This window comes from Mobula hypostoma, chromosome 8 (assembly GCF_963921235.1).
Source record: "Mobula hypostoma chromosome 8, sMobHyp1.1, whole genome shotgun sequence".
Lineage (NCBI taxonomy): Eukaryota > Metazoa > Chordata > Chondrichthyes > Myliobatiformes > Myliobatidae > Mobula > Mobula hypostoma.
This window is the reverse complement of record NC_086104.1, coordinates 144,046,853-144,070,420: the sequence shown is the minus strand read 5'-3', so window position 1 is coordinate 144,070,420 and position 23,568 is coordinate 144,046,853. Positions and strand designations below refer to the sequence as shown.

At 43.3% G+C, this 23,568-nt stretch overlaps 1 protein-coding gene across 5 annotated transcripts in view; it reads right to left on the bottom strand.

The window, feature by feature from the left end:
- Window positions 1-23,568, bottom strand: part of LOC134351022 (netrin receptor UNC5D-like) — a 924,405-nt gene that overhangs the window by 73,345 nt on the left and 827,492 nt on the right. For all 5 annotated transcript variants that reach the window (XM_063056996.1, XM_063057001.1, XM_063056997.1 and 2 more), the window contains exon 12: window positions 5,708-5,876. In XM_063056996.1, coding sequence (XP_062913066.1) covers window positions 5,708-5,876 — 169 coding nt within the window. The remainder of the gene's footprint in view (window positions 1-5,707; window positions 5,877-23,568) is intronic.

Below are 23,568 nucleotides of genomic sequence, written 5' to 3'. Positions count from 1 at the left end.
CACTCTGGCTGATCTTTCATTGATCCTGTTGTAGTTACTGTTCTATGGATTTGCTGAGTAGGCTCACAGGAAAATGAATCTCAAGGGTTGTATATCGTGACATATACTGTATGTACTTCGGTAATAAAATTTACTTTAAACTTTTGCTGAGAGTTATTGTTAAATCTGCTTCCACTGTCCTTTTAGACAGTGAGGTAATACTAAGGCTTGGAGTATTGTGAGCAGTTTTGGGCCCCTTATCTAAGAATAGACGGGCTGGCATTGGAGAGGGTCCAGGAGAGGTTCAAAGAGAATGATTCTGGGAATGAAAAGGTTAATAAATGAGGAGCATTTGATAGTTCTAGGCCTATACTCACTGGAGTTTAGAAGAATGTGGGAGGGTGAATCTCATTGAAACCTATTGAACATTGAAAGGCCTGGATAGAGTGGATGTGGAGAGGATATTTCCTATAGTTGAGGGAGTCTAGGATCAGAGAACACAGCCTCAGAATAGAGGAATACCCCTTGAGAACAGAGACACGGAGGAATTTTAGTGGTGAATCTGTGGAATTCATTTTCGCAGACAGCTGTGAAGGCTGAATTATTGGGTGTATTTGAAGCGGAGGTCGATAGGTTCTTGATTAGTAAGGGAGTCAAAGGTTACAGGGAGGAGACAGGAGGATGAGGGTGAGAGGGATAATAAATCAGCCATGATGCGATGGCGGAGCATCTCGATGGCCTGAATCTGCCCTTATGGTCTAATGAATTCTGGATGATCATATTTGGAAGTGCAGAAAGAAACCCGGTGATCTCCCCTCTGGGCTTTTCTTTTCTGAGTCTTAATCCGGACCCTCGGCTGAGGGCAAAACATCCTCCTCTCTAAATGCCTGTATTAACTTCCCCCTCCCCCTTCATCGCTCTAAAAGAAACAACCGCAGCCTCCCTATGAAACTGAAATCACCCTTCAAAGCATGGACACATTTTCTGAAATGAGGTGCCAGATCTCAATGCTCCAGCGATTTGTCAATGCGTAAGATTACTTCCTTAGTTTTGCAGATAACTCATAAAAACCTGGATGCTCTATGGCTGCTACCTCACAGCTATTGTACTGCCACATGTATAATGTACATTAGGTACACAGAGGTATACACATCTAGACCTTAAGGGTGTATAGATTTGGGTGTACCACAGGGATGAACTGGTTTGACGACAGATCACCTTTTCTAGAGGGAATACATTGGAAGTGAATGATTGATTGAGGAAGTGCCTCAAAGACCAAAGATTCACGAATAATCTGTGGTTTAATAGAATCTACGGAAGTGGAGATAAGAGAAAGTGGCAAAAAATTATATTTCATATTTCCCTATTTCCTTGTTACACATTCATTGCCACCAGCCAAGACATGCCTTCTTCTCATTGCCACCATCAGGAGTGAGTTACAGGAGCCTGAAGGCACACGTTCAATGAATCAGAAAAAGCTTCATTCCCTCTGGTATGGGGGGGGGGCCTCGTGCGCAGGATCGAAGTAAGCTGCAGAGATTTGCTAAGTTAGTCAGCTCCATCATAGGTACTAGCCTCTGGAGTATCCAAGACACCTTCAAGGAGTGGTGCTTCAAAAAGGTGACCTCCATCATTAAGGACCCCCTCCAAACCCAGGACGTGCCCACTACTCATTGCTGCCATCAGGAAGGAGGTACAGGAGCCTGAAGGCATACACTCAGTGATTCAGGAACAACCTCTTCCCCTCTGCCATCAGATTTCTGAACGGACATTGAACCTATGAACACTCCCTCACTACTTTTTTGTTTCTATTATTTTTGCACTACTTATATTTATATATATATTTTGTTGTTCGTCCTTCGTAGTCGAAGATGACCATGGCTTCAAAGTCAAATGGGAGATTGGTGGCTGTGGATCCGGAGGTGACTGATGAGGCCAATCCGGGCCCTGAAGGCTCGCGCACATGTGGGACATAAGTGGGTGGGTGCTGTCGTGGCAGTGGATGCTGCTCGGGCCTTGCGCACAGCACGCTTTCATTGCGCCTCGATGATGCGCCTGACTTCAGCTGCACGGGCTCCTGTGGTGATCTTGCTGCGCCAAGCTGGACGGTCGAGGGCAGGCGTCTCCCACGTGTTGATGTCGACACCCAGGCCTTTGAGGGACGCTTTCAGGCAGTCTTTGTAACGTTTCTTCTGCCCCCCAACTGAGCGCTTGCCCTGACGCAGTTCTCCGTACAGCATCTGCTTAGGCAATCGGCTGTCTGGCATTCTGACCACATGTCCAGCCCACCTGGCTTGGGCTTTCAGCAGGAGGGTGTAGACGCTGCAGAGCCCAGCTCGTTCCAGGATTTCCGTGTCGGGGACCTTGTCCTGCCACCTGATGTGGAGGAGTCTGCGGAGACAGCTCAGGTGAAAGTGGTTGAGCTGTTTGGCGTGTCTGCTGTAGACAGTCCAGGTCTCGCTGGCGTAAAGGAGGGTGGTAAGGACCACTGCACAGTAGACCTTCAGCTTGGTGGTAAGGCTGAGTCCTCTCCGCTCCCAGACGTTCTCACGGAGTCTCCCAAAGGCGGAACTGGCTTTGACAATCCTGTTCTTGACGTCAGCGTCTATGTTCACTGCGCGAGAGAGTATGCTGCCCACGTAGGTATACTTACTGTAATTCACAGTTTTCTTTTCTCTATTATCATGTATTCCATTATACTGCTGCCGCTAAGTTAACAAATTTCATAACATGCTGGTGATATTAAACCTGATTCTGCTTCTGATTCTGATCTCATCGTGTCTATCCTGGCTCTCAGGCCTTTTGTATTATTCTTGTAATTCTATCCTTACAAAACAATATCAAAAGGATATTTCCTGAATGTGATCTTTACAAGTTAGTAAAGAACTGATCTACAGAGAATCTAAATTTGACGAGCTGATGAATTGGTGGGTGTAAACATCACACAAAACCAATTCAATACTTGCAGGTCTATGTGTCAACATTTCAATGCCATACACAGCACTTTGAGAAATATCTATTGTTCTGCCCTTGCTTGAAAATCCTGCCTCTTCACAATGTCTCCTGATCTGAGTTCCTCAGCATTTCATTGTTTGGTGAGGATGTTAAAGGTTGCAGCTTCAAAGTATGTAGATGGAGTTGAGGAAAATTTAAAGAATTTTTCTATCCTACTGTTATCAGACTCTTGAATGGACTTATATATGATAAAATGGACCCTCGCCCTCGCAGTCTACCTCCTTATGATCTTGCACTGCACTCCTTCAGTAGCTTTTAAACTTTATTCAGAATCAGAATCAGAATTCTGCATTATTATTGTTTTACCTTGTTCTAGCTCAGTGCCTTGTGTAGTGATTTGATCTGTACAAACCGTATGCAAGACAAGCTTTTCACTTTGTCTTGGTACATGTGACAAAAATGAATCAATACCAATACCAAAAAAAGATGGTAGAATTTTAAAAACACAAAAATGCTGGAAACACTCAGTAGGTCAGCCAGCATCTGTCGAGAGAGAAGCCGAGTGAACGTTCAGGTCGAAGACATTCATTAGAACCCTTTCCTCTCCACAGATGCTGTCTGACCTCCTGGGTTTTCCAGCACTTTTGTTTTTTTTTAAGATCTCATTCCAGGAAGTGCAGATTTCCATTAACGTTTCAGACAAAGAGTTTTAACCAATTCATCTGGAACTGCACCCAATATATCTCCAACATTGCCAAGTTTGATTGAGTTGCAGTTCAGGTGCAAGTCAGCCGAATGATGAAGCAAGAACTGTTTCGGGTCATTCCAGGAAGGATGCAATTGCACCAGAGATGGCTCAGAAAGGATTGCCAAGGATTGTGCACGGTTGGAAGTGTCCTTGTGAGGAACAATTCTAAGGCAGGATCATTCTCATTGGAAGAAAGATAGTTGTAGGCAGCAAAGGCCAGAGTCCTGGTTTCAGAGCAGTTGCTGTCTGTGTGGAGTTTGCATGATTCCTCTGGACACTCTGGCTTCCTCCCACACCCCAAAGATGTGTGGGCTTACTACATTAAGTTTCATGAGAGTTTGTTGGCTCTTGGCCTGTACTCACTGGAGTTTAGAATAATGGGGGCGGGGTCTTATCAAAACCCATTGAAAATTGAAATGCTTAGATAGAGTGGATGTTTTTTATATGGTAGGGAGTCTAGAACCATTGGGTATTGCCTCAGAATAGAAAAATGTCTCTTTAGAATGGGAAAATAGTGGAATTTCTTCAGCCAGACTGCGGTGAATTTGTGGGAATCACTGCCACAGATGGCTGTGGAGGCTAAATCATTGGGTATATTTAAAGCAGAGATTCATAGGTTCTTGATTAGTAAGGGTGTCAAAGCGGAGAAGGCAGAAGGGAATTGAGAGGGATAATAAGTCAACCATGATGAAATGGTGCAAAAAGTGTCAAGTGGCCCAATTCCGCTCCTATGCCTTATAGTCTTATATGGCCGCTGTAAATTATGGCTGACGTGTGGGTGTGTGGGAGGATCTGGGTAAGGGAGGAGGAGCTGTCGAAAATGGGATAAATGTAGGACTAGTGCAAAATTCTGTATCCATGCCATAGCTCACTTAGTTGAGGTATTTATAATTAGAAGAGGCCTAGGAAGTATGAACAGGTTGGAAATATTTCCCTTGGCAGAGAGCTTAATAATAGAATACACAGGTTTAAAGTATCAGGCAAAAGATTTATAAGTAAATTGAATATTTTCAACTAAGTGTTTTGGAGGGAATTTATGGCATTGAATTGTGGTGTTGGTATGTTTAACAAGTAATCAGTGTGCTGTGATCCGCAGGTCACCATATTCATACCAAGAGCAGGGAAGGGAATAAGTGTCAGAGGGTCCATTTATCCTGGGTGCTGGCAGAATGGTATCCTTTGCATCCTTTGGAGCTTTGACTCCTGTGGTTCTTTGATCTTGTGATCAAGCTCTGGGAGCTTGTTTACTTTAAGTCTGTTTCCTGAGGGCGGCTTGGCAGCGTAGAGGGCAGCATGGTGGCGTAGCGGTTCGCGCAGTTGCTTTATGGCACCAGCAATCACCAAAGGGGTTCGATTCGTGCCACTGTCCGAAAGGAGTTTGTACGTTCTCCCAGTGAGCAGTGGGCTTCCTTCCACATTCCAAATGCGTACAGTTCGGCTTGGGGTTAGTGGTTTGTGGGCATACTATGCTGGTGCCAGACACATTGTGACCCATGTGGGCCGCTGACAGCACATTCTCACTGATGTGATTTGACGCAAAGACGCGTATCACTGTATGTTTTGATGTCCTGAACTACATGTCAAAAATAAAGCTAATTTTTATCTTTATCCTTTATCCAAACCTCGTTCCACAACCTATGTACTCACTTTCAAAGACTCTACAACTCATGTTTTCAGGATTATTTATTTACTTATTTGCACAATTTGTCTTCTTTTGCATCTTGGCTGTTTGTTAGTCTTTGTTTGTGTGTTTTTCATAAATTCTCTAGCATTTATTTATTTTCCTGCAAATGCCTGCAAGAAAATGAATCTCAAGGTTGTATATGGTGACGTGTATGTACTTGGATAATCAATTTACTTTGAACTTTGAACGTGAATTCTAGCTTTATCCCCACAGTCTTTGGAAAATGCTTCCTGAGTTATCCCAGATTTTGGTCACTCCTTTCAGTGCTGCCTTCCACGCCGGGGATCAGTTTGAATCAGCGTCAATGCAGCTGTGGAAAGTGCAGATGTCTCTAAGCTTACCTCCCACTTTCCTGCCAGGACCTGTCTCTTCAGCTTTATGCTCCAGTGGTCTGGACACACCACCGCACAGTGAGGGATCGTCAGAGCAACTGGACTGGACAAGGCTAAACCAGGCGGTCCACAGGTCACCTCCGGACTCAGGAGAATCTCTGCTCCTTCAGGCTGTAGACTGTAATCGGGAGAGAGAGAGATGTGAATGAACTGATTTGCCAAATGCAACCTGTCAGCTGTTCGACTGGGTAAAATGCACATAATCTATGTACAGTAGGTGTATGTTTGTGTTTGTAATATCAGTATATCAACTATTGCATGTGACAGGTGATACAAAAGTCTTTGGACACATATCCTCAGTCTCAAGGACAGTGTCAACCTCATGCTTATAGGATGCTTGAACAGACTTCTTCTATGATAAAAATGAGCTCTTGATCTCTCAATCAATCATGTTGTCGCCCTTGCAGTTTACTTCTTTACCCACGCTACACATGTATGTAACACTATATTCTGCATTCTGCCCTTTTTTCCCGTTTGAGCTTCCTTGATGTACTAAGGTATGGCACGATCTGTCTGAATGGCATGCAAACAAAAGCTATTCACTCCATCTTGGTACATGTGACAATAATACAGTAATGTGACAATAATACAGTAAACCAATTACGATAGCATCATCGCTACTATTTTGAGTGATATTTTTTGATGAGGTTAATATAATGGGCAAAAGAATATTCAGTGCAAGCCCCTCTATTCATTTTCTGCATATAGATGTAGCTGGAAAGTACCAGCATTTATTGCTCATCCTTAATCAGACCAGCATTTATTGCTCATCCCTAATCAGACCAGCATTTATTGCTCATCCCTAATCGGACCAGCATTTATTGGTCATCCCTAATCGGGCCAGCATTTATTGCTCATCCCTAATCAGACCAGCATTTATTGCTCATCCCTAATCAGACCAGCATTTATTCCTCATCCCTAATCGGGCCAGCATTTATTGCTCATCCCTAACTGGACCAGCATATTTTGCTCATCCCTAATTGCCACTGAGAAGGTGACGTTCAGCTGCCTCCTTGAATCTCTACAGTCTACATTATTGTTGGACAGGGTGATCCCAGTTTTCAAGCTGGTGACAGTGAAGGATTATACCTGCAATCCAAACACAGTGCACCAGTGGTGGACGCTGTGAATGATTGGAGTGATGGATGGAGTCTAATGAGTTGGTTTGTCCTGGATGGTGTTGAGTGCTGTTGCCGCTGCAAGTGGATTGTATCCATCACAGTCTTGTGGACAGTAGAAGGCTTTAGATGCCAGGGGAGGATTCCACTCAGTATTGGTGACCCAAACTCTGATCTTCTGCTCCGCTCACTATCTGCTGGCATGCCGTAATATTTACGTACAGAGCCAGTGGAGTTTCTGGTTAACACTGCCTCTCCAGTTTATTGACAGAAGAGGTTGCAGCAAGAGAAACATCAGTGAATAGCAAAGGAACGTGGTAAGACTGGAGATTATCATTACATGGGACTTGCACGGAGAAATATTATTATCTGTATCTTGAACGTTGACCAGATCTTGTTTCATTATCTGAGATGTCTGTGAAATATACTGTACCAGTGAAAATATACACTCAGTGGCCATTTTATTAGGTACCTCCTCTACTTGATAAAGTGGCCACTGAGTTTATGTCCATGGTCTTCTGCTGCTGTAGCCCAGCTACTTCAAGATTCAACTTGCTGGGTGTTCAGAGATGCTCTTCTGCACAGCACTGTTGTAATGCGTGGTTATTTGAGTTCCTGTCAGCTTGAACCAGTCTAGTCATTTTCCTCTGACCTCTCTTAATAACAAGGCATTTTTGCCCACATTAATGCCTTTTACTGGATGTCTTTTTTTTGTGTTTTTTTTTGCACAATTCTCTGTAAACTCTAAAGGCAGCTGTGAGTGAAAATACCAGGAGATCAGCAGTTTAGGAGATACTCAAACCATCCTATCTGGCACCAACAATCATACCATGATCATAGCCACTTAGATCACATTTCTTCCCCATTCTGGTGTTTGGTCTGAACAACAACAGAAGCCCTTATCCATGACTGCATGTTTTTATGCATTGAGTTGCTGCTACATGATTGGATGATTAGATATTAGCAATAACAGACAGGTGTACAGGTGTTTCTAATAAAGTGGCCGCTGAGTGCAGGTAACTGTAACTGCTACTGATTGGAGACAGCACCGGGCACCTAGATTACATGAGAAACAGAAATGCAGAAGCTGGCCAGCTAACTGCTGCTGTTTGTCCCAATGAGTCATCCTGTACGTCAGTGCCACTTTCATGAATCAGCAAAATATCCCTTCACTACTGGCGCAAAAGATTCTGCAGATGCCGGAAACCTCCAGCAAAGCACCCAAAATGCCGGATGAACAGGGCAGGTCAGGCAGCTACGATGGAAGGGAATAAACACTAGGTGTTTCAGTTCCGAAACGCTTCATCAGGATTGGAAGGGAAGGACTCAGAAGGCAGAATAAGAAGGTGGGGGGAGGGAGAGAATGAAAGCAAGCTGGCTGGTGATAGGTGAGACCAGGTGAGGAGGAAGGTAGATGGGTGGGTAGGGGAGGAGAGAGGGTGAGAAGATGAGAGATGATGGATGGAGCATAGATGAAGGATTCTGATAGGAGAAGACAGCGGACTATGAGGGAAAGGGATGGTAGAGGGGCACCAAAGGGAAGAGATGAACAAGTGAAAAGAGGGGAACAAGAATGGGGAATGGAAAAAGAGAGTGGGGGTGAGGGAAAAATTGATGTTCATGCCATTACATTGGAGACTCTACCCAGATGAAATATGAGGTGTTGCTCCTCCAACCTCAGTGGCAACAGGGGAAGCCCTGGACTGACATATAGGATTGGGAATGAGAAGTCAAATTGAAATCGGTGGTCATCGGCAAATCAACGTTTTGTGGTGGATGAATTGGAGGTGCTTGGCAAAGCAGTCTCAAAGTAGAGGAGGCCACATCTGGAGCACCGGAAGCAGTAGTTAACCCCGGCAGACTCGCAGGTGAAATGTCACCTCAGTTGGAAGGACTGTTTATGGCCCAGAGTCATTGTGAGGGCAGAGCTGTAGATGTAATACTGGTGCTCCTGCAATACTCAGGCACTGAATAATCCCTTCTAGCTGTGGAGTAGCTGGTGACAACTGTACTCTCAGAAGTTGTTAGAAGATTCAAGATTCGAGATTCAAGATTGTTTAATGTCATTTCCAGTACACAAGTGTAAAGGAGAACAAAATAATTGTTACTCCGGATCTGATGTGGCACAAAAACAAAACACGATAATATAAAAAATCCAATAATAAAAAATCCACAATAAATAGAAATACATAATATAGTGTGTGTGTGTGTGTGTGTGTGTATATGTATGTATATAAATCTGTGTGTGTGTGTGTGTATATGTATGTATGTATATAAATCTGTGTGTGTGCGTGTGTGTGTGTGTGTATATATGTATGTATATAAATCTGTGTGTGTGTGTGTGTGTGTGTGTATATGTATGTATATAAATCTGTGTGTGCGTGTGTGTGTGTGTATGTATGTGTGTGTGTATGTATATGTATGTATGTATATAAATCTGTGTGTGTGTATGTGTGTGTGTATATATGTGTGTGTGTGTGTGTGTGTATGTGTGTGTGTGTGTGTGTGTATATGTATGTATATAAATCTGTGTGTGTGTGTGTGTATGTATGTATGTATATAAATCTGTGTGTGCGTGTGTGTGTGTGTGTGTGTGTGTGTGTGTATGTATGTGTGTGTGTGTATATGTATGTATGTATATAAATCTGTGTGTGTGTATGTGTGTGTGTGTATGTGTGTGTGTGTATGTGTGTGTGTGTATATGTATGTATGTATATAAATCTGTGTGTGTGTGTATATGTATGTATGTATATAAATCTGTGTGTGTGTGTATGTACATACATATATGTACATATAGGAATGTCTGTACATAAGGTGACTCTGACAGGAAATGATAAAGTAATGGTGGTTGGCAGGTGTGGAGGAATGGTTTAGTAGGTGGAGGTGTTGGTCAGCCTTACTGCTTGAGGAAAGTAACTGTTTTTAAGTCTGGTCCTGGCATGGATGCTATGTAGCCTCCTCCCCGATGGGAGTGGGACAAACAATCCAGGAATATGAGCCACAATAACAAATTTTAAAACAGGTACCTGGATAGGAAAAGTTTTCAGTGTTATGGGGAAAGAACACCCATTTCAACATACAGACATTAAGAGGTTTTTAAAAAAAGAGCCATAGTTTATACATTTGACTGTCTGCTGGTTTGAAGGACGTTGCAGCTGAGTGTAATTCTCACTCAGTGAGTTACCAATGCCAATTAAACACTGATTCTGCTATTCTAAAATACATGGGCAGATGAACCACAGTTTACTAAATAGACTCACGCTGTTTTTCACGGTGTGATGCAGAAAATGAGTTTGTATAATATCAAGGACATTACATGCAATTGCAGATTGTGTCAGCTGTGTCTCTGTGGGTAGCACGCTCTTCAATGAGCTGGAAGGTCATGGGTTCAGGTCCCTCTCCACAGACCTGAGCACCAGCACCTGGCCCAAGTAACACTGCACTTATGGATCAGGTGTTGTGAAGGTCAGGTATGGCAGTAAACTTCCAGAGAAGTTTCATGTTCAATAAACAATGAGCTCTCTGATAATTTGTGATTTATTGCTGTTGTTTGAAGGATAGTTGAACCCACTGTGGTCACTAAGTCAAGGTAGAACTTTCACAGTGAATGGCAGGGCCCTGGGTTGTGTTGTGTTGTAGAACAGAGTCATCTTGGTGTTCAGGTACACGGTTCGCTGAAAGTGGTGCCATACAGAACTGTGGAAAAGTCTTAGAGATATATGCCTATGACTTCTGCACAGTACTGTAGTAATTTTATGTATTACACTGTACTGCTGCCACAAGAATAACAAATTTCATGACATCAGTGAGTAGTGATAAACCTGATTCTGATCTGGGTCTCTATTGTGGCCTGAGAGTGGGTTGAGCGTAGGGGAAGGGAATCATGTTTGGGAAAAGTGGAAGAATGAGAGGGGAAGGAGTGGGAAGCACCAGAGAGATATTCTATAATGATCAATAAATCAATTGTTTGGAGTCAAATGATCTTGCCTGGTGTCTCAGGGCTGGGTGTGTCTGCAACTGCACCACCTCCACACCCCTGACACTCCTTCTCTGCCACCTGACCCACAACCCTCCCGCAGCACTCCACCCTCGCCATTCCCAATATCCATTGCTCCTGCCTGGCTTACAAACTCGCTGTCCACTCCACGTTGACAAGTACAGTACGATGCAAAATTCTTAGGCACCCTAGCTACATATGTGCCCAAGATCTTTGCACAGTACTGTAGGTAACCAAAGTGGTGAAGAAGACTTTCAGTCAGAATACTGAGTAAAGAAGCTAAGATGTTATATTGTAGTTGCACAAGGTGCTGGTGAGGCCATACTTGGAGTATTGTATTCATTTTTGATCACTGTGCGAAAGGAGAAACGCCTTTAAGTTGTAAAGAGTGCAAAGGGAATCTACGTGGGTATTGGGTAGACTTGAAGGACTGAGCTATGGAAAGAGTTTGAACAGATTGGGGCCCTATTTATTGCTGTTTAGGGGAAAGTGGAATGATCATATAGAGATGTAAAAAATCGCAAAGGGCATGGATAGGGTGAATGCACACAGCCTTCTTCCCAGAGTTGGGGAATCAGGAATTAGAGGGAATAAGACAGAGCAGATTTAATAGGAACTTTATATACTTAGGGTGATGAATATATGGAATGAGCTGCCAGAGAAAGTGGTTGATGCAGGTACAATAACTACTTTTAAGACATGTACATCAATAGGAAAGGTTTGGTGTGTTATGAACTAGGCAAGGGTAAATGGGATTAGTTTAGGGGTTAAATGGCATCTTGGTTGGCATAGATCAGTTGGATTGGAAGTCCTTTTTCATGCTGTATAGACCTGACTCTATGACAACTTGATAAATGGATCATGTTTGAGTGTTACTGAAACTCCAGACTTGAATTTTTAAAACATCTTTCAGGATCAGAATGTTTCAAAAATCAATGCAAAATTCTTAAAGCACATCATTGCTGTACTGGAGTGAATTAGGTGACCAATTTGTACACAGCAAGCTCCCAGAAACAATGGTGTGGTAGCAATCATATCATATGTGTAAGGGGGTTTCGTCTTTTATGTGACTGCGTAGGCTAATTAAAATGGCTTCTTTGTTATGCTATACTTGGGAATGCTTCTTTGTTATGTTAAATGCTGACAGAGTTCTTGCGCTAGCAGCTTGTTTTGGGTTAGACTGTGATAAGAAGATGTTACGAACCAATTGGGATAGTTGTTATGTTTTTGGTGTATCTGAAGGTATTGTATGCGCGAGGTTTTGGGGCAGAAGGTGGGGGAGAGAGACAGAGGATGGACCAGGTGCTGTGAGTCTGCTAATGGGGTCGGACCCCCAGCGGGGCGTTCGGTGAGGAGAGGAGACGGAGACGGACTCATGTGGAGCGTCTGGTCGACCACCGTTGTTGGTCCCAGGCGGCCGGTCGAGGTGGTCGGAGGGGTCGCAGGGTGAAGAAGAAAGGTCCTGAGCTCCAACTGTTTGTGCATGAAGAGATTGAACTTTGATAACTGTGGTGCCTTTTATTTTCCTTTTATATTTTATTCTCTATTAATTATATAGTTCCAGTAATATCTATAAACTGCAAATCATTTAATCGATCACACAGCATCTACACAAACTAGTACCCAGTTTGGCAGGGCCGAGAGCTGTTTCCCTAGACGACAGCGAGCTGAGCGACCCTGAGGCTGGCTAGGGGTGCTACATATGTTTTACCATAGTTGTCTGAAGCATAAACACTGGTCAGGGCACATTGGTGCAGCAGATTAGCACTGTAACCTCATTGCTCCAGCGAATCAGCTTTGATCCTGATCGTGGATGTTGTCTCTCTGGAGTTGTATTCTTTGGCGTTTAGAAAACTGAGGGGTAACTCTACTGAGACATATAAGATCCTGAACAGCTTAACAGGATGGACGCAAATGATTGTGCAGATGCTGGAAATCTTGAGCAACAGACGCATAATGCTGGGGGACCTCAGAAATGCAATTACAAAGTCAGCACGACAACCACTCTACTTCCAAAGGAATTTGCAGAGGTTTGGCATGACATATAAAACCTTGACAAACTTCTACAGATGTGTGGTGGAGAGTATATTGACTGGCTGCATCATGGCCTGGTATGGAAACACCAATGCCCTTGAATGGAAAATCCTACAAAATGTAGTGGAAAAGACCCAGTTCATTACAGGTCAAGCCCTCCCAAACTACTCAGCACATTTACATGAAACGCTGTCACAGGAAAACAGCATCCACCATGCAGGACATGCTGTCTTGCTGCTGCCTTCAGAAAGAAGGTAAAACCCACAACCTATGGACTCACTTTCAAAGTCTCGTCATCGCATGTTCTCAATATTTATAGCTTATTTAGTTATTATTATAATTTCTTTCTTTTTGCATTTGCACAGTTTGTTTTCTTTTGCACACTGGTTGAACGCCCAAATTGGTGCTGTCTTTCATTGATTCTATTATGGTTATTATCCTGTTTTGGGTTAATTGGGTATGTCCACAAGAAAATGAATCTCAAGTTTTTATATGGTGGTATATATGTGCTTTGATTATAAATTTACATGGAACTTTGAACTTTGAAGGTCAGGCTGCATCTATGGAAGTAAACAGTCAGTTGATGTTTGGGTCAAGATGAAGAGTGTCAGTCTGAAATGTTGACTGATTATTTCCCACCCAGGGTAGATATTGAGCTGCTTTCACTGGTAGGAGAGTCCTGAATGAGGGAACATGAATACAAGATGAGGAGGTATTCCTTTAAAACTGAAGTGCAGAGAAATTACCTTCAGCAGAGAGTGAATCTCTGGAATTATCCACCCTTGAGTTAGTTAAGGCGGAAGTAGATAAGTTTTTGAAATTTTAAGGGACTGAGGGCTGTGGGGAACTGGCACAAGAGTTTTGGCCAGCACAGATCAGCCATGGTGGGGCAGATTTGAGAGGCCAAGTGGCCTACTTCGGCTCCTATTTGTTTGCTTATTCTTCGTGTGACTTTATGGCCTTCCTCTATCTGACCATAAGACCATAAGATATAGGAACTGAAGTAGGCCATTCGGCCCATTGAGTCTGATCCACCATTCAATCATGAGATGGTCCAATTCCTCCAGTCATCCCCACTCCGCTGCCTTCTCCCGATACCTTATGATGCCCTGGCTAATCAAGAACCTATCTATCTCTGCCTTAAATGCACCCACTCTGCTCTGATTTCCTTCCAAAGCTCAACATGTGCTGGAAGGTTAAATGTCTACATTGAGTTACCTATCAGTGTAGGTCAATGGCAAAACAAATTGAAGTGAGGGGTGATGGGATAGTTGAGGGAGTATAACGAGAGGGAATAGGACTAATGGGATTGTTTTCCAGGGAGCTGGCATGGATCTTGATGGCTGAATGATCTCCTTTAATGTCACTCTAAGGATAAAGACTTCTATTCTTCTCTGAAGTAGTTCCCTAGGTATGCCAAGATGAGGCCAACCTCAGGATAGAGGAGCAACACCTTATATTCTGTCTGGGTACCCTCCAACCTGATGGTATGAATATCAATTTCTCCTTCCAGTGAACAAAATTTCACCTCCTCTTCCATCGTTTATTTCTGTTCTCCACTCTGACGTTTTATTTCCTCTCACCTGCCTCTTACTTCCCCGGGTCCCCTCCTCCTTCCCTTTCTCCTATGGTCCACTCTCCTCTCCTATCAGATTCTTTCTTCTCCACCCCTTGACCTTTCCCACCCACCTGGCTTCACCAATCACCTTCCAGATAGCCTCTTTCGCCTCTCCCCCACCTTTTTATTCTGGTATCTTCCTCTTCCCTTCTCAGTCCTAAAGAAGGGTGTCGGCTCAAAACGTCAACTGTTTATTTTGGATTTTTGGCATCTGCAGATTTTCTCATGTCCCTGGGATTTTCTTTTGTCTCTTTATTTCTCTGCTCTTCACTGAAATATCATCTTGTAAAGACTTTGGAACATTACTTTCCCCCTTAACTTTCCAACAGAGGCAGCTGAATTACTGCTGAATGATCTGAAAAGACACAGACTATAATAAGCATTGATTTTGTCTCTTGATTTTCAATAAACCAGTGCATCAACTGAAAGTCAATCGTCTCTGTAATGCACAGTCAAATGGTAATTCTTTGCACTGAAGATGTTGAGATGTTTTAACGATGTGATAGACTTCAAAATTTTTCTTCCTTGCTTTCTCTCAATCGATAAGTTGGAATTATGAAAATATTCATACAGGAAGTGTACAGGAACTACCTTCACAATAATGAAGGTAGAGCGGTGGATGCAGTGTATTTGGATTTCAATATGGCATTTGATAAGGTTCTCCATGCACGGCTCTTTTAGAAAGTAAGAAGGCATGGGACCCAAGGAGACCTTGCTTTGTGGATCCAGAAATGGCTTGCCCACATGTTGGCTGTAGACCGTTCATATTGTACATGGAGGGTGGTGACCAGTGGTGTTCCACAGGGATCTGTTCTGTGACCCATCCTCTTTGTGATTTTTATAAATGACCTGGATGAGGAAGCAGAAGGGTAGAAGGGTGGGTTGGTGAGTTTGCTGATGGCACAAAGGTTGGGGATGCTGTGGATGGTCTGGAGGGTGTCAGAGGTTACAGCGGGACATCGATAGGATGCAGAACTGGGCTGAGAAGTGGCAGATAGAGTTCAACCCACGTAAGTATGAAGTGGTTCATTTCGGTAGGTCAAATTTGAAGACAGAATATAATATTAATGGTAAGACTCCTGGCAGTGTGGAGGATCAGTGAGATCTCAGAGTCTGTGTCCAAAGGGCACTTAAAGCTGCTGTGCAGGTTGACAATATTGTTAAGAAGGCGTATGGTGTATTGGCATTCATCAACCATGGAACTGAGTTCAAGAGCCATGACGTAATATTACAACTATATAAGACCCCACCTGGAGTACTGTGTTCAGTTCTAGTCACTTCATTACAGGAAAGATATGGATACTATAGAGAGAGTGCAGAGGAGATTTACAAAGATGTTGCCTGGATTGGAGAGCATGCCTTATGAGAATAGGTTGAGTGTACTTGACCTTTTCTCCTTGGATCGATGGATGATGAGAGGCGACCTGATAGAGGTGTATAAGATAATAAGGGGCAGTGATCGTGTGAATAGCCAGAGGCTTTTTCCCAGGGCTGAAATGGATAACACGAGGAGGCATAATTTTAAGGTACTAGGAAGTAGGTACAAAGGGGGGATGTCAGATGTAAGTTTTTCACACACAGAGTGGTGAGTGCGTGGAATGCACAGCCGGCAATGGTGGTGCAGGCGGATACAATAGGGTCTTTTAAGAGACTCTTGGACAAGTACATGGAGCTTAAAGAAATAGAGGGCTATGTGGTAGGGAAATTCTAGGCAGTTTCTAGAGTAGGTTACATGGTCGGCACGACATTGTGGGTTGAAGGGCCTATAATGTGCTGTAGATTTTAATGTGCGTGGCCAAGTGATTAAGGCGTTCATCTGGTGATCTGAAGGTTGCTAGTTTGAGCCTTGGCTGAGGCAGCGTGTTGTGTCCTTGAGCAAGGCACTTAACCACACATTGCTCTGTGACGACACCGGTGCGAAGCCGTATGGGTCCTAATGCCCTTCCCTTGGACAACATTGGTGTCGTGGAGAGGGGAGACTTGCAGCATGGGCAATTGCCGGTCTTCCATACAACCTTGCCCAGGCCTGTGCCTTGGAAACCTTCCAAGGCCCAAATCCATGGTCTCATGAGACTAACGGATGCCTAAAGAAAAAGATTTCTCTGTTCTAGGAACAAGAATGGATGTATTGTGCTTGTAAATAGTTTTAAAAATGTTGTGCCACTTGCTTATCATCATCATTATGTGTCACGTCGTATGACGTGGGAGACCATGGAATCACTGTTGCTTTGTAGCACTGAAGCAGGACTTACTATCATAATTATGTGCTATGACATATGATGTTAGTGACCATGGTTACCCTTGTCAAGTTTTTCCACAGAAATGATTTGCCATTGCCTTAATCTGGGTAGTGTCTTTACAAGATATGTGACCCCAGCCATTATTGCTACTCTTCAGAGATGGTCTGCCTGGTGTCCAAGTGCACATAACCAGGACTTGTGATATGCACCAGATGCTCATACGACCATCCACCACCTGCTCCCATGGCTTCACATAACCCTGATCGAGGGGCTAAGCAGGTGCTACACCTTGTCCAAGGGTGACCTGCAGGCTAGCAGAGGGAAGGAGTGCCTTACACCTCCTTTGGTACAGACGTATCTTCACCTTGCCACCCATTATCCTTCCTACTCAATTCCTTAAATAAATCTCAGAGTGAAATGTTTTCAAAGAGCCAACAATCTACTCATGAAAGATTGGTAGGTCTTCTAGATACAGGGTTAATACTCTGAAGTACCTCAAACAATCAATCATGCTTGAGTCCATCAGATTTACTTTGCAGTGCATGTGGGCTGTGGGACAGCATGGTAGAGTAGTGGTTAGCAAAACGCTTTACAGTACCAGTGACCCAGGTTCAATTCCCACCGCTCTGTGTAAGAAGTTTGTACATTCTCCTTATGACCACGTGGGTTTCCTCCGGGTGCTCTGGTTTCCTCCCACAGTCCAAAGACGTACCGGTTGGTAGGTTAATTGGTCATTGTGCATTGTCCCATGATTAGGCTAGGGTTAAATCAGATTTATTGAGTACTTCTGCAAGAAAATGAATATCAGGGTTGTATGTGGTGAAATTTATGTACTTTGATAATAAATTAACTTGTATTTTGAACTTTGAACCATTTCTGACATAAACAGAATCCTGGTCCTGGTAAATGCAAATTATTCAATGCCTGAAGAATAATGGCTTCTTCTCGTGATTTAGCAGTCTTCCTCGTTAAAAACTAACTGCAGTAAAACTCTAATAATCCAGCAACCAATTGTTTGGATGTCCTGTTGATTCGCCATTCAGCTCACTCATTAGCCAGGGGCTCAGTGTTTAAATGGGTACATGTTGCCAAGGCTAGGGTCCAGGATGTAGCCCCAGATGTGTGGCCAGATCAGGGCACTGTTCCCTCTAATCTGCGCGGGTGAGCGGTAACTGAAATGCTTCCATCGCACGTCACCTTTTGTTGCTGCGCAGCTGGAACTTTCTTTTATATAATGTTATTACTACAAAGTGCCACGCAGATTTCAGGCCATGTAAGAATTTCCTGTTGAGAGCAATGGTTGGTCCATGCAGCTGTAAAAAAAATTTAGAGGGAACATTGGAACTGGATTTTGGCATCTGGAACAGCAGGGCTCAGGAAGATGGGTAGATAGTACTCCTGTACCAGAACACTTACATCTTCACAAGTTTTCGGATGACTCTGCCATAGTTGGATGCATCAGCAATGGAGATGAGGCTGAGTACAGGGCTACGGTAGGAAACTTTGTCACATGGTGTGAACAGAATTATCTGCAGCTTAATGTGAAAAAGACTAAGGAGCTGGTGGTAGACCTGAGGAGAGCTAAGGTACCAGTGACCCCTGTTTCCATCCAGGGAGTCAGGGTGGACATGGTGGAGGATTACAAATACCTGGGGATATGAATTGACAATAAACTGGACTGGTCAAAGAACACTGAGGCTGTCTACAAGAAGGGTCAGAACTGTCTCTATTTCCTGAGGAGACTGAGGTCCTTTAACATCTGTCAGACGATGCTGAGGATGTTCTACGAGTCTGTGGTGGCCAGTGCAATCATGTTTGCTGTTGTGTGCTGGGGCAGCAGGCTGAGGGTAGCAGACACCAACAGAATCAACAAACTCATTCGTAAGGCCAGTGATGTTGTGGGGATGGAACTGGACTCTCTCACGGTGGTGTCTGAGAAGAGGATGCTGTCTAAGTTGCATGCCATCTTGGTCAATGTCTCCCATCCACTACATAATGTACTGGGTGGGCACAGGAGTACATTCAGCCAGAGACTCATTCCACCAAGATGCAACACAGAGCGTCATAGGAAGTCATTCCTGCCTGTGGCCATCAAACTTTACAACTCCTGCCTTGGAGGGTCAGACACCCTGAGCCAATAGGCTGTTACTGGACTTATTTCCTGGCATAATTTACATATTACTATTTAACTATTTATGGTTTTATTACTATTTAATTATTTATGGTGCAACTGTAACGAGAATGAAAACCAATTTCCCCCGGGATTAATAAAGTATGACAATGACATATCTCCTTCCTTCTTTAAACCTGAATGGAGTCACTGGATAATATAGTATGCCATAATAGGTAATGCCATAGTATTGAAATAAAAGTACGTTGGGATATTGAAAGGAGTAACATCTAGCTGACAGTCCGGTAACACCATTGCCCCAAGAATGTCAATCTCCTGGAGTTTTACATATCAGTTTGTGAGATTTTATTCTGTTCAGTAGTTTTATTTATTTATTGAGATACAGCTCGGAACAGGCCCTTCCGGCCCTTTGAGTCGCTCTGCTCAGCCATCCCCGATTTAATCCCAGCCTAATCACAGGACAATTTACAATGACCAATTCACCCACTAACCAGCATGTCTTTGGACTGTGGGAGGAAACCGGAGCACCCGGAGAAAACCCACATTATTCCACAGGGAGGATGTACAAACTCCTTACAGAGGACGCCGAGATTGAACTACGAACTCCGACGCCCCGAAGGGTAATGGCATTGCACTAACCGCTATGCTACCGTGACGACCCTTGTGGGTTTACAAAGAGATGTACGTGGCTGTTCCTGTGTTCCTGCTGATGGATAATACTCAGATGTGAAGACGATTGGTATCTCTACGGACTACTCAATTAAGCTCTGTGCATGTGCTTTTAAGTTGGATTGCATTGCATCACATGAAGTTTGCCACATAATCAAATTTCAATGAACAATTATAGTTTTTCACTACCTTGGGACATGTGACAATAATAAACCAATTATAGGTCCAATGAAATAGAATCGGGGGGCAGGGTGCTGGTTGTCAGTTACCTTCAGTAAGATGGCGTTGCATCTAGATGCAGCAGCCTCTCGGGGGCCAACCAAAGGTGCTTTTTTCTGTCTTCTTTAAATGTTTTCTTACAATCGCTGGATAATGCTGAACATTAAGAACTTCAAGTACTATAGGTCTACCTCTTCAGTGAGCTGCTCATTGGTGGAGGAGCTGGACCACGTTACTGTCTGCTACAGGAAGGCATCGGAGTCAGTGTGTGAAGGCACCTGGGTCCTGGAGGAACACTGTTCCATTTGGCTGTATTCATGTAAGGTTGAATGATAATTACAGTCAAACTTGAAATTGTGATGTTCTCGCTGAGGACGTCAGCTGAGTTGCTCAGCACAGAAACAGGCCATTTGGCATCTCATGCCTATACTAATCATTGTATTTATCTATACTACTCTTAATTAGTCTGTCGCCTTCTGCACTTTGGGGACTCAAATTCTTCTTAAATGTTGTGAGAGTACAAGCTTCCAGCACCTTCTCAGGCAGTGATTTCTAGATTCAGGCCTCTCCTTTTTCAGGTGAAAAATATCCCTTGAAGTTCCCGTCTAAAATTCCCACTTCAACAGACACAAACCCTGGAAGAACTGAGCAGCAAGCCTTTGGGTCGAGACTCTTCATCTCAGCATTTTGTGTGTGTTGATCCCGATTTCTAGCATTTCAAGTCCCTCTTGTGTCTCCATTTGGCTGTTCCACCGTGAAGTCTCTTTGAGGCATGCCTATCTTGAGGAAATTTTCCTCAAGATAGTTGTATATTCTATTTTATTTAGAGATACAGCACGGTTACAGGCCCTTGCGGCCCAACAGGCCTGAGTACTGCTGGCAATGTGAAGTGGTCAATTAACCAACCAAGAAACCTGATGGTCACCATGTTCTAAAGGACAATTAAGAAAGCAGGACAAATGTTGGTTTTGGTAAGGATACCTATAATTTGTAAATAATGAAGTATGTTCTAAATGATAATTAAGAAAGAGCAACAAATGCTGTAAAAACTCACCTCAGCCCCAGGATACTGACGGACTTTTACCGCTGTACCACTGAGAGCATACTCACCAACTGCATCTCAGTGTGGTATGGCAATTGTCTCGTATCGGACCGCAAAGCACTCCAGCGTGTGGTGAAAACTGCCCAGCAGATTATCGGCACCCAATTGCCCACCATTGACAACATCTACCATAAACACTGCCTGGGCAGGGAGAAAAGCATTATCAGGGATGCATCTCACCCTAACTATGGACTTTTTACTTTCCTCCCATACGGTAGGCGCTACAGGAGCCTCTGCTCCCGCACCAGCAGGCACAGAAAGAGCTTCTTCCCTGAGGCTGTGACACTGCTGAACCTCACATCACAGCGCTAAGCAGTATTGCATCCGTATTGTACTGTCTCAGTACTTTTATATTTGTGTGCTGTAGCACTTTTTTTATTCACAGTTATTTTGTAAATAACACTATTCTTTGCATTTCTGGTCAGATGCTAAATGCATTTCATTGGCTTTGTATCTGTACTCAGCACAATGACAATAAAGTTGAATCTAATCTAATCTAATCTAAAAATTAGTCAGCTCCATCACTAGCCTGGGTAGTATCCAAGGCATCTTCAAGGAGCAGTGTCTCAAAAAGGTGGCGTCCAACATTAAGGACCTCCACCACCCAGGGCATGCCCTCTTCTCATTGTTCCCATCGGGAAGGAAGTACAGAAGCCTAAAGGTACACACTCAATGATTCAGGAACAACTTTTTCCCCTCTGACATCTGATTTCTGAACGGACATTGAACCCATGAACATTACCTCATTACATTTTTGTTTCTGTTTTTGTACTACTGATTTAATTTAACTAAGTTTAACAAATACAGTAAGTGTATGTGTGTGTGTGTGTATGTATATAGATATATATATATACACACACATACATACACACACATACATACATACTTATTGTAATAAAATTTTTTTATACATGATCATGTATTGGATTATACTGCTGCCACAAAGTTAACAAATTCACAACATATACCGGTAATATTAAACCTGATTCTGATTCTAAATTTGTTGCCTTTGGTAATAAAGCCCCATTCTGTGAATAATGAACTGAACAACTATTGGGTACAAAAGCTCTTGTAGGAATGTGAAAATTTTTAAAGTTAATCCAAATGGTCAGGCTAGTATCTCTCAACATGGTTCATTTTTCACATTGGTTCATGGAGAACTTTATCTGTTGAGCCACTGATGTTTGGCAGAAGGTGCCCACTCTTTAAGCTCCCACTCATGAGCTGTGGAGCCATCTCCCACAATGCCATGGAGTCATTCGCCAAGGAACCAGGTCCACTGACCCACTGTTTCCTTGTGGACCATCCAATATTCATTTGCAGCAATCCCACACTATTCCCATGTTTATCTTTCTACATTTCCATTATCCTACATGTCTTTGGGATGTGGGAGTAAGCAGCAACACTCAGAGGAAATCCATATGGTCACAGAGAGAAGATGGCATCTCCAGAGGTCAGGACTGAACCTGTCTCTCTGAGGCTGTGAGGCAGTGGCTCTACTTTGAGCCACTGAGTTGCCTTGTCATACCTGAAATCCAGCCTCTGCTCTGCCGTTCACCCCAATCCCTTTCACAATTCTGGCCCTGATCGCTCTGCCTATCAACTGTGCCAGGTCCCCTTCCAGCCCTGAAGTTCCTTTGCCTCAAACCCAAATCTCTTTCCTTCCAATGCTCACGTGATTCCCCTTGCACTCTCCCTCAACACTTTTAATTGCGCAAAACGTCCGCTGGGTTGTGGTGAACCATTATCTAAAAAGGCTATTTCAATTTCTATTCATAATGACTGAACAGCGTAAGACTCAATTGCACTGATGAAAAATTAACAAAAATTAGCATCAGAAATTATCCTGCTCTCACACATTTTCTTCCAGTTGAGCTGTGTTGGTTTGTCTTTACCACACATTTAAGGATCATCACTAGTTATTCTGAACTTTCAAGAATGCATTGATTAAATTCTCCAGGGACATATAATGAAGCACTTATTTCTGATGATGTCTCGGATTCAAGGGTTTGGCCTGGAGCACGGCCATCTGTCTGCAAAGCTGTACACATCATACCATGCTCAATGCCCAGGAGAGATCATTATTCACAGCAAGACAGGGGGATATTCTTGCAATGCAAAGCGGGCAGGTTCGCTCTGAATCAGAGATAAAAATGTGTTCTCTGGAAGCCTAACTATCGTCCCATCAGCTGCGATACAAATGAGCTCTTTCTATCTTTAGCTACCAGTGTTGCCTTGGAACAATGAAGCATTTGATAGAGCCACTGCTACATGAACCTGAAACCTTCAGCCATAGCTCTGAACCTTTGATTTTGGTTTTGAAGGTCAACCACTTTACAAAGTCATCCAATTATAGGACTTATATAAAAACAGAATTGGGCCATTTGGTTCATCAAATCTGCTCTGCATTTGATCATAGCTGATTTATTTACCCTTTCAACCTCATTCTCCTGTCTTCTCCCCATAACATTTTGATGCTCTTACTCATCAAGAATCTAGTAACCTCTGCTTTAAATATACCCCCAATGACTTGGCTTCCACAGCCATCTGCAGCAATGAATTCTACATATTCACCACCATCCGGCTAAACAAATTTCTCATCTCTGTTCTAGAAGGACGTCCTTCTATTCTGAGGCCACCTCATTTGGTCCTCGGCTCTTTCAATATTGGAAACATCCTCTG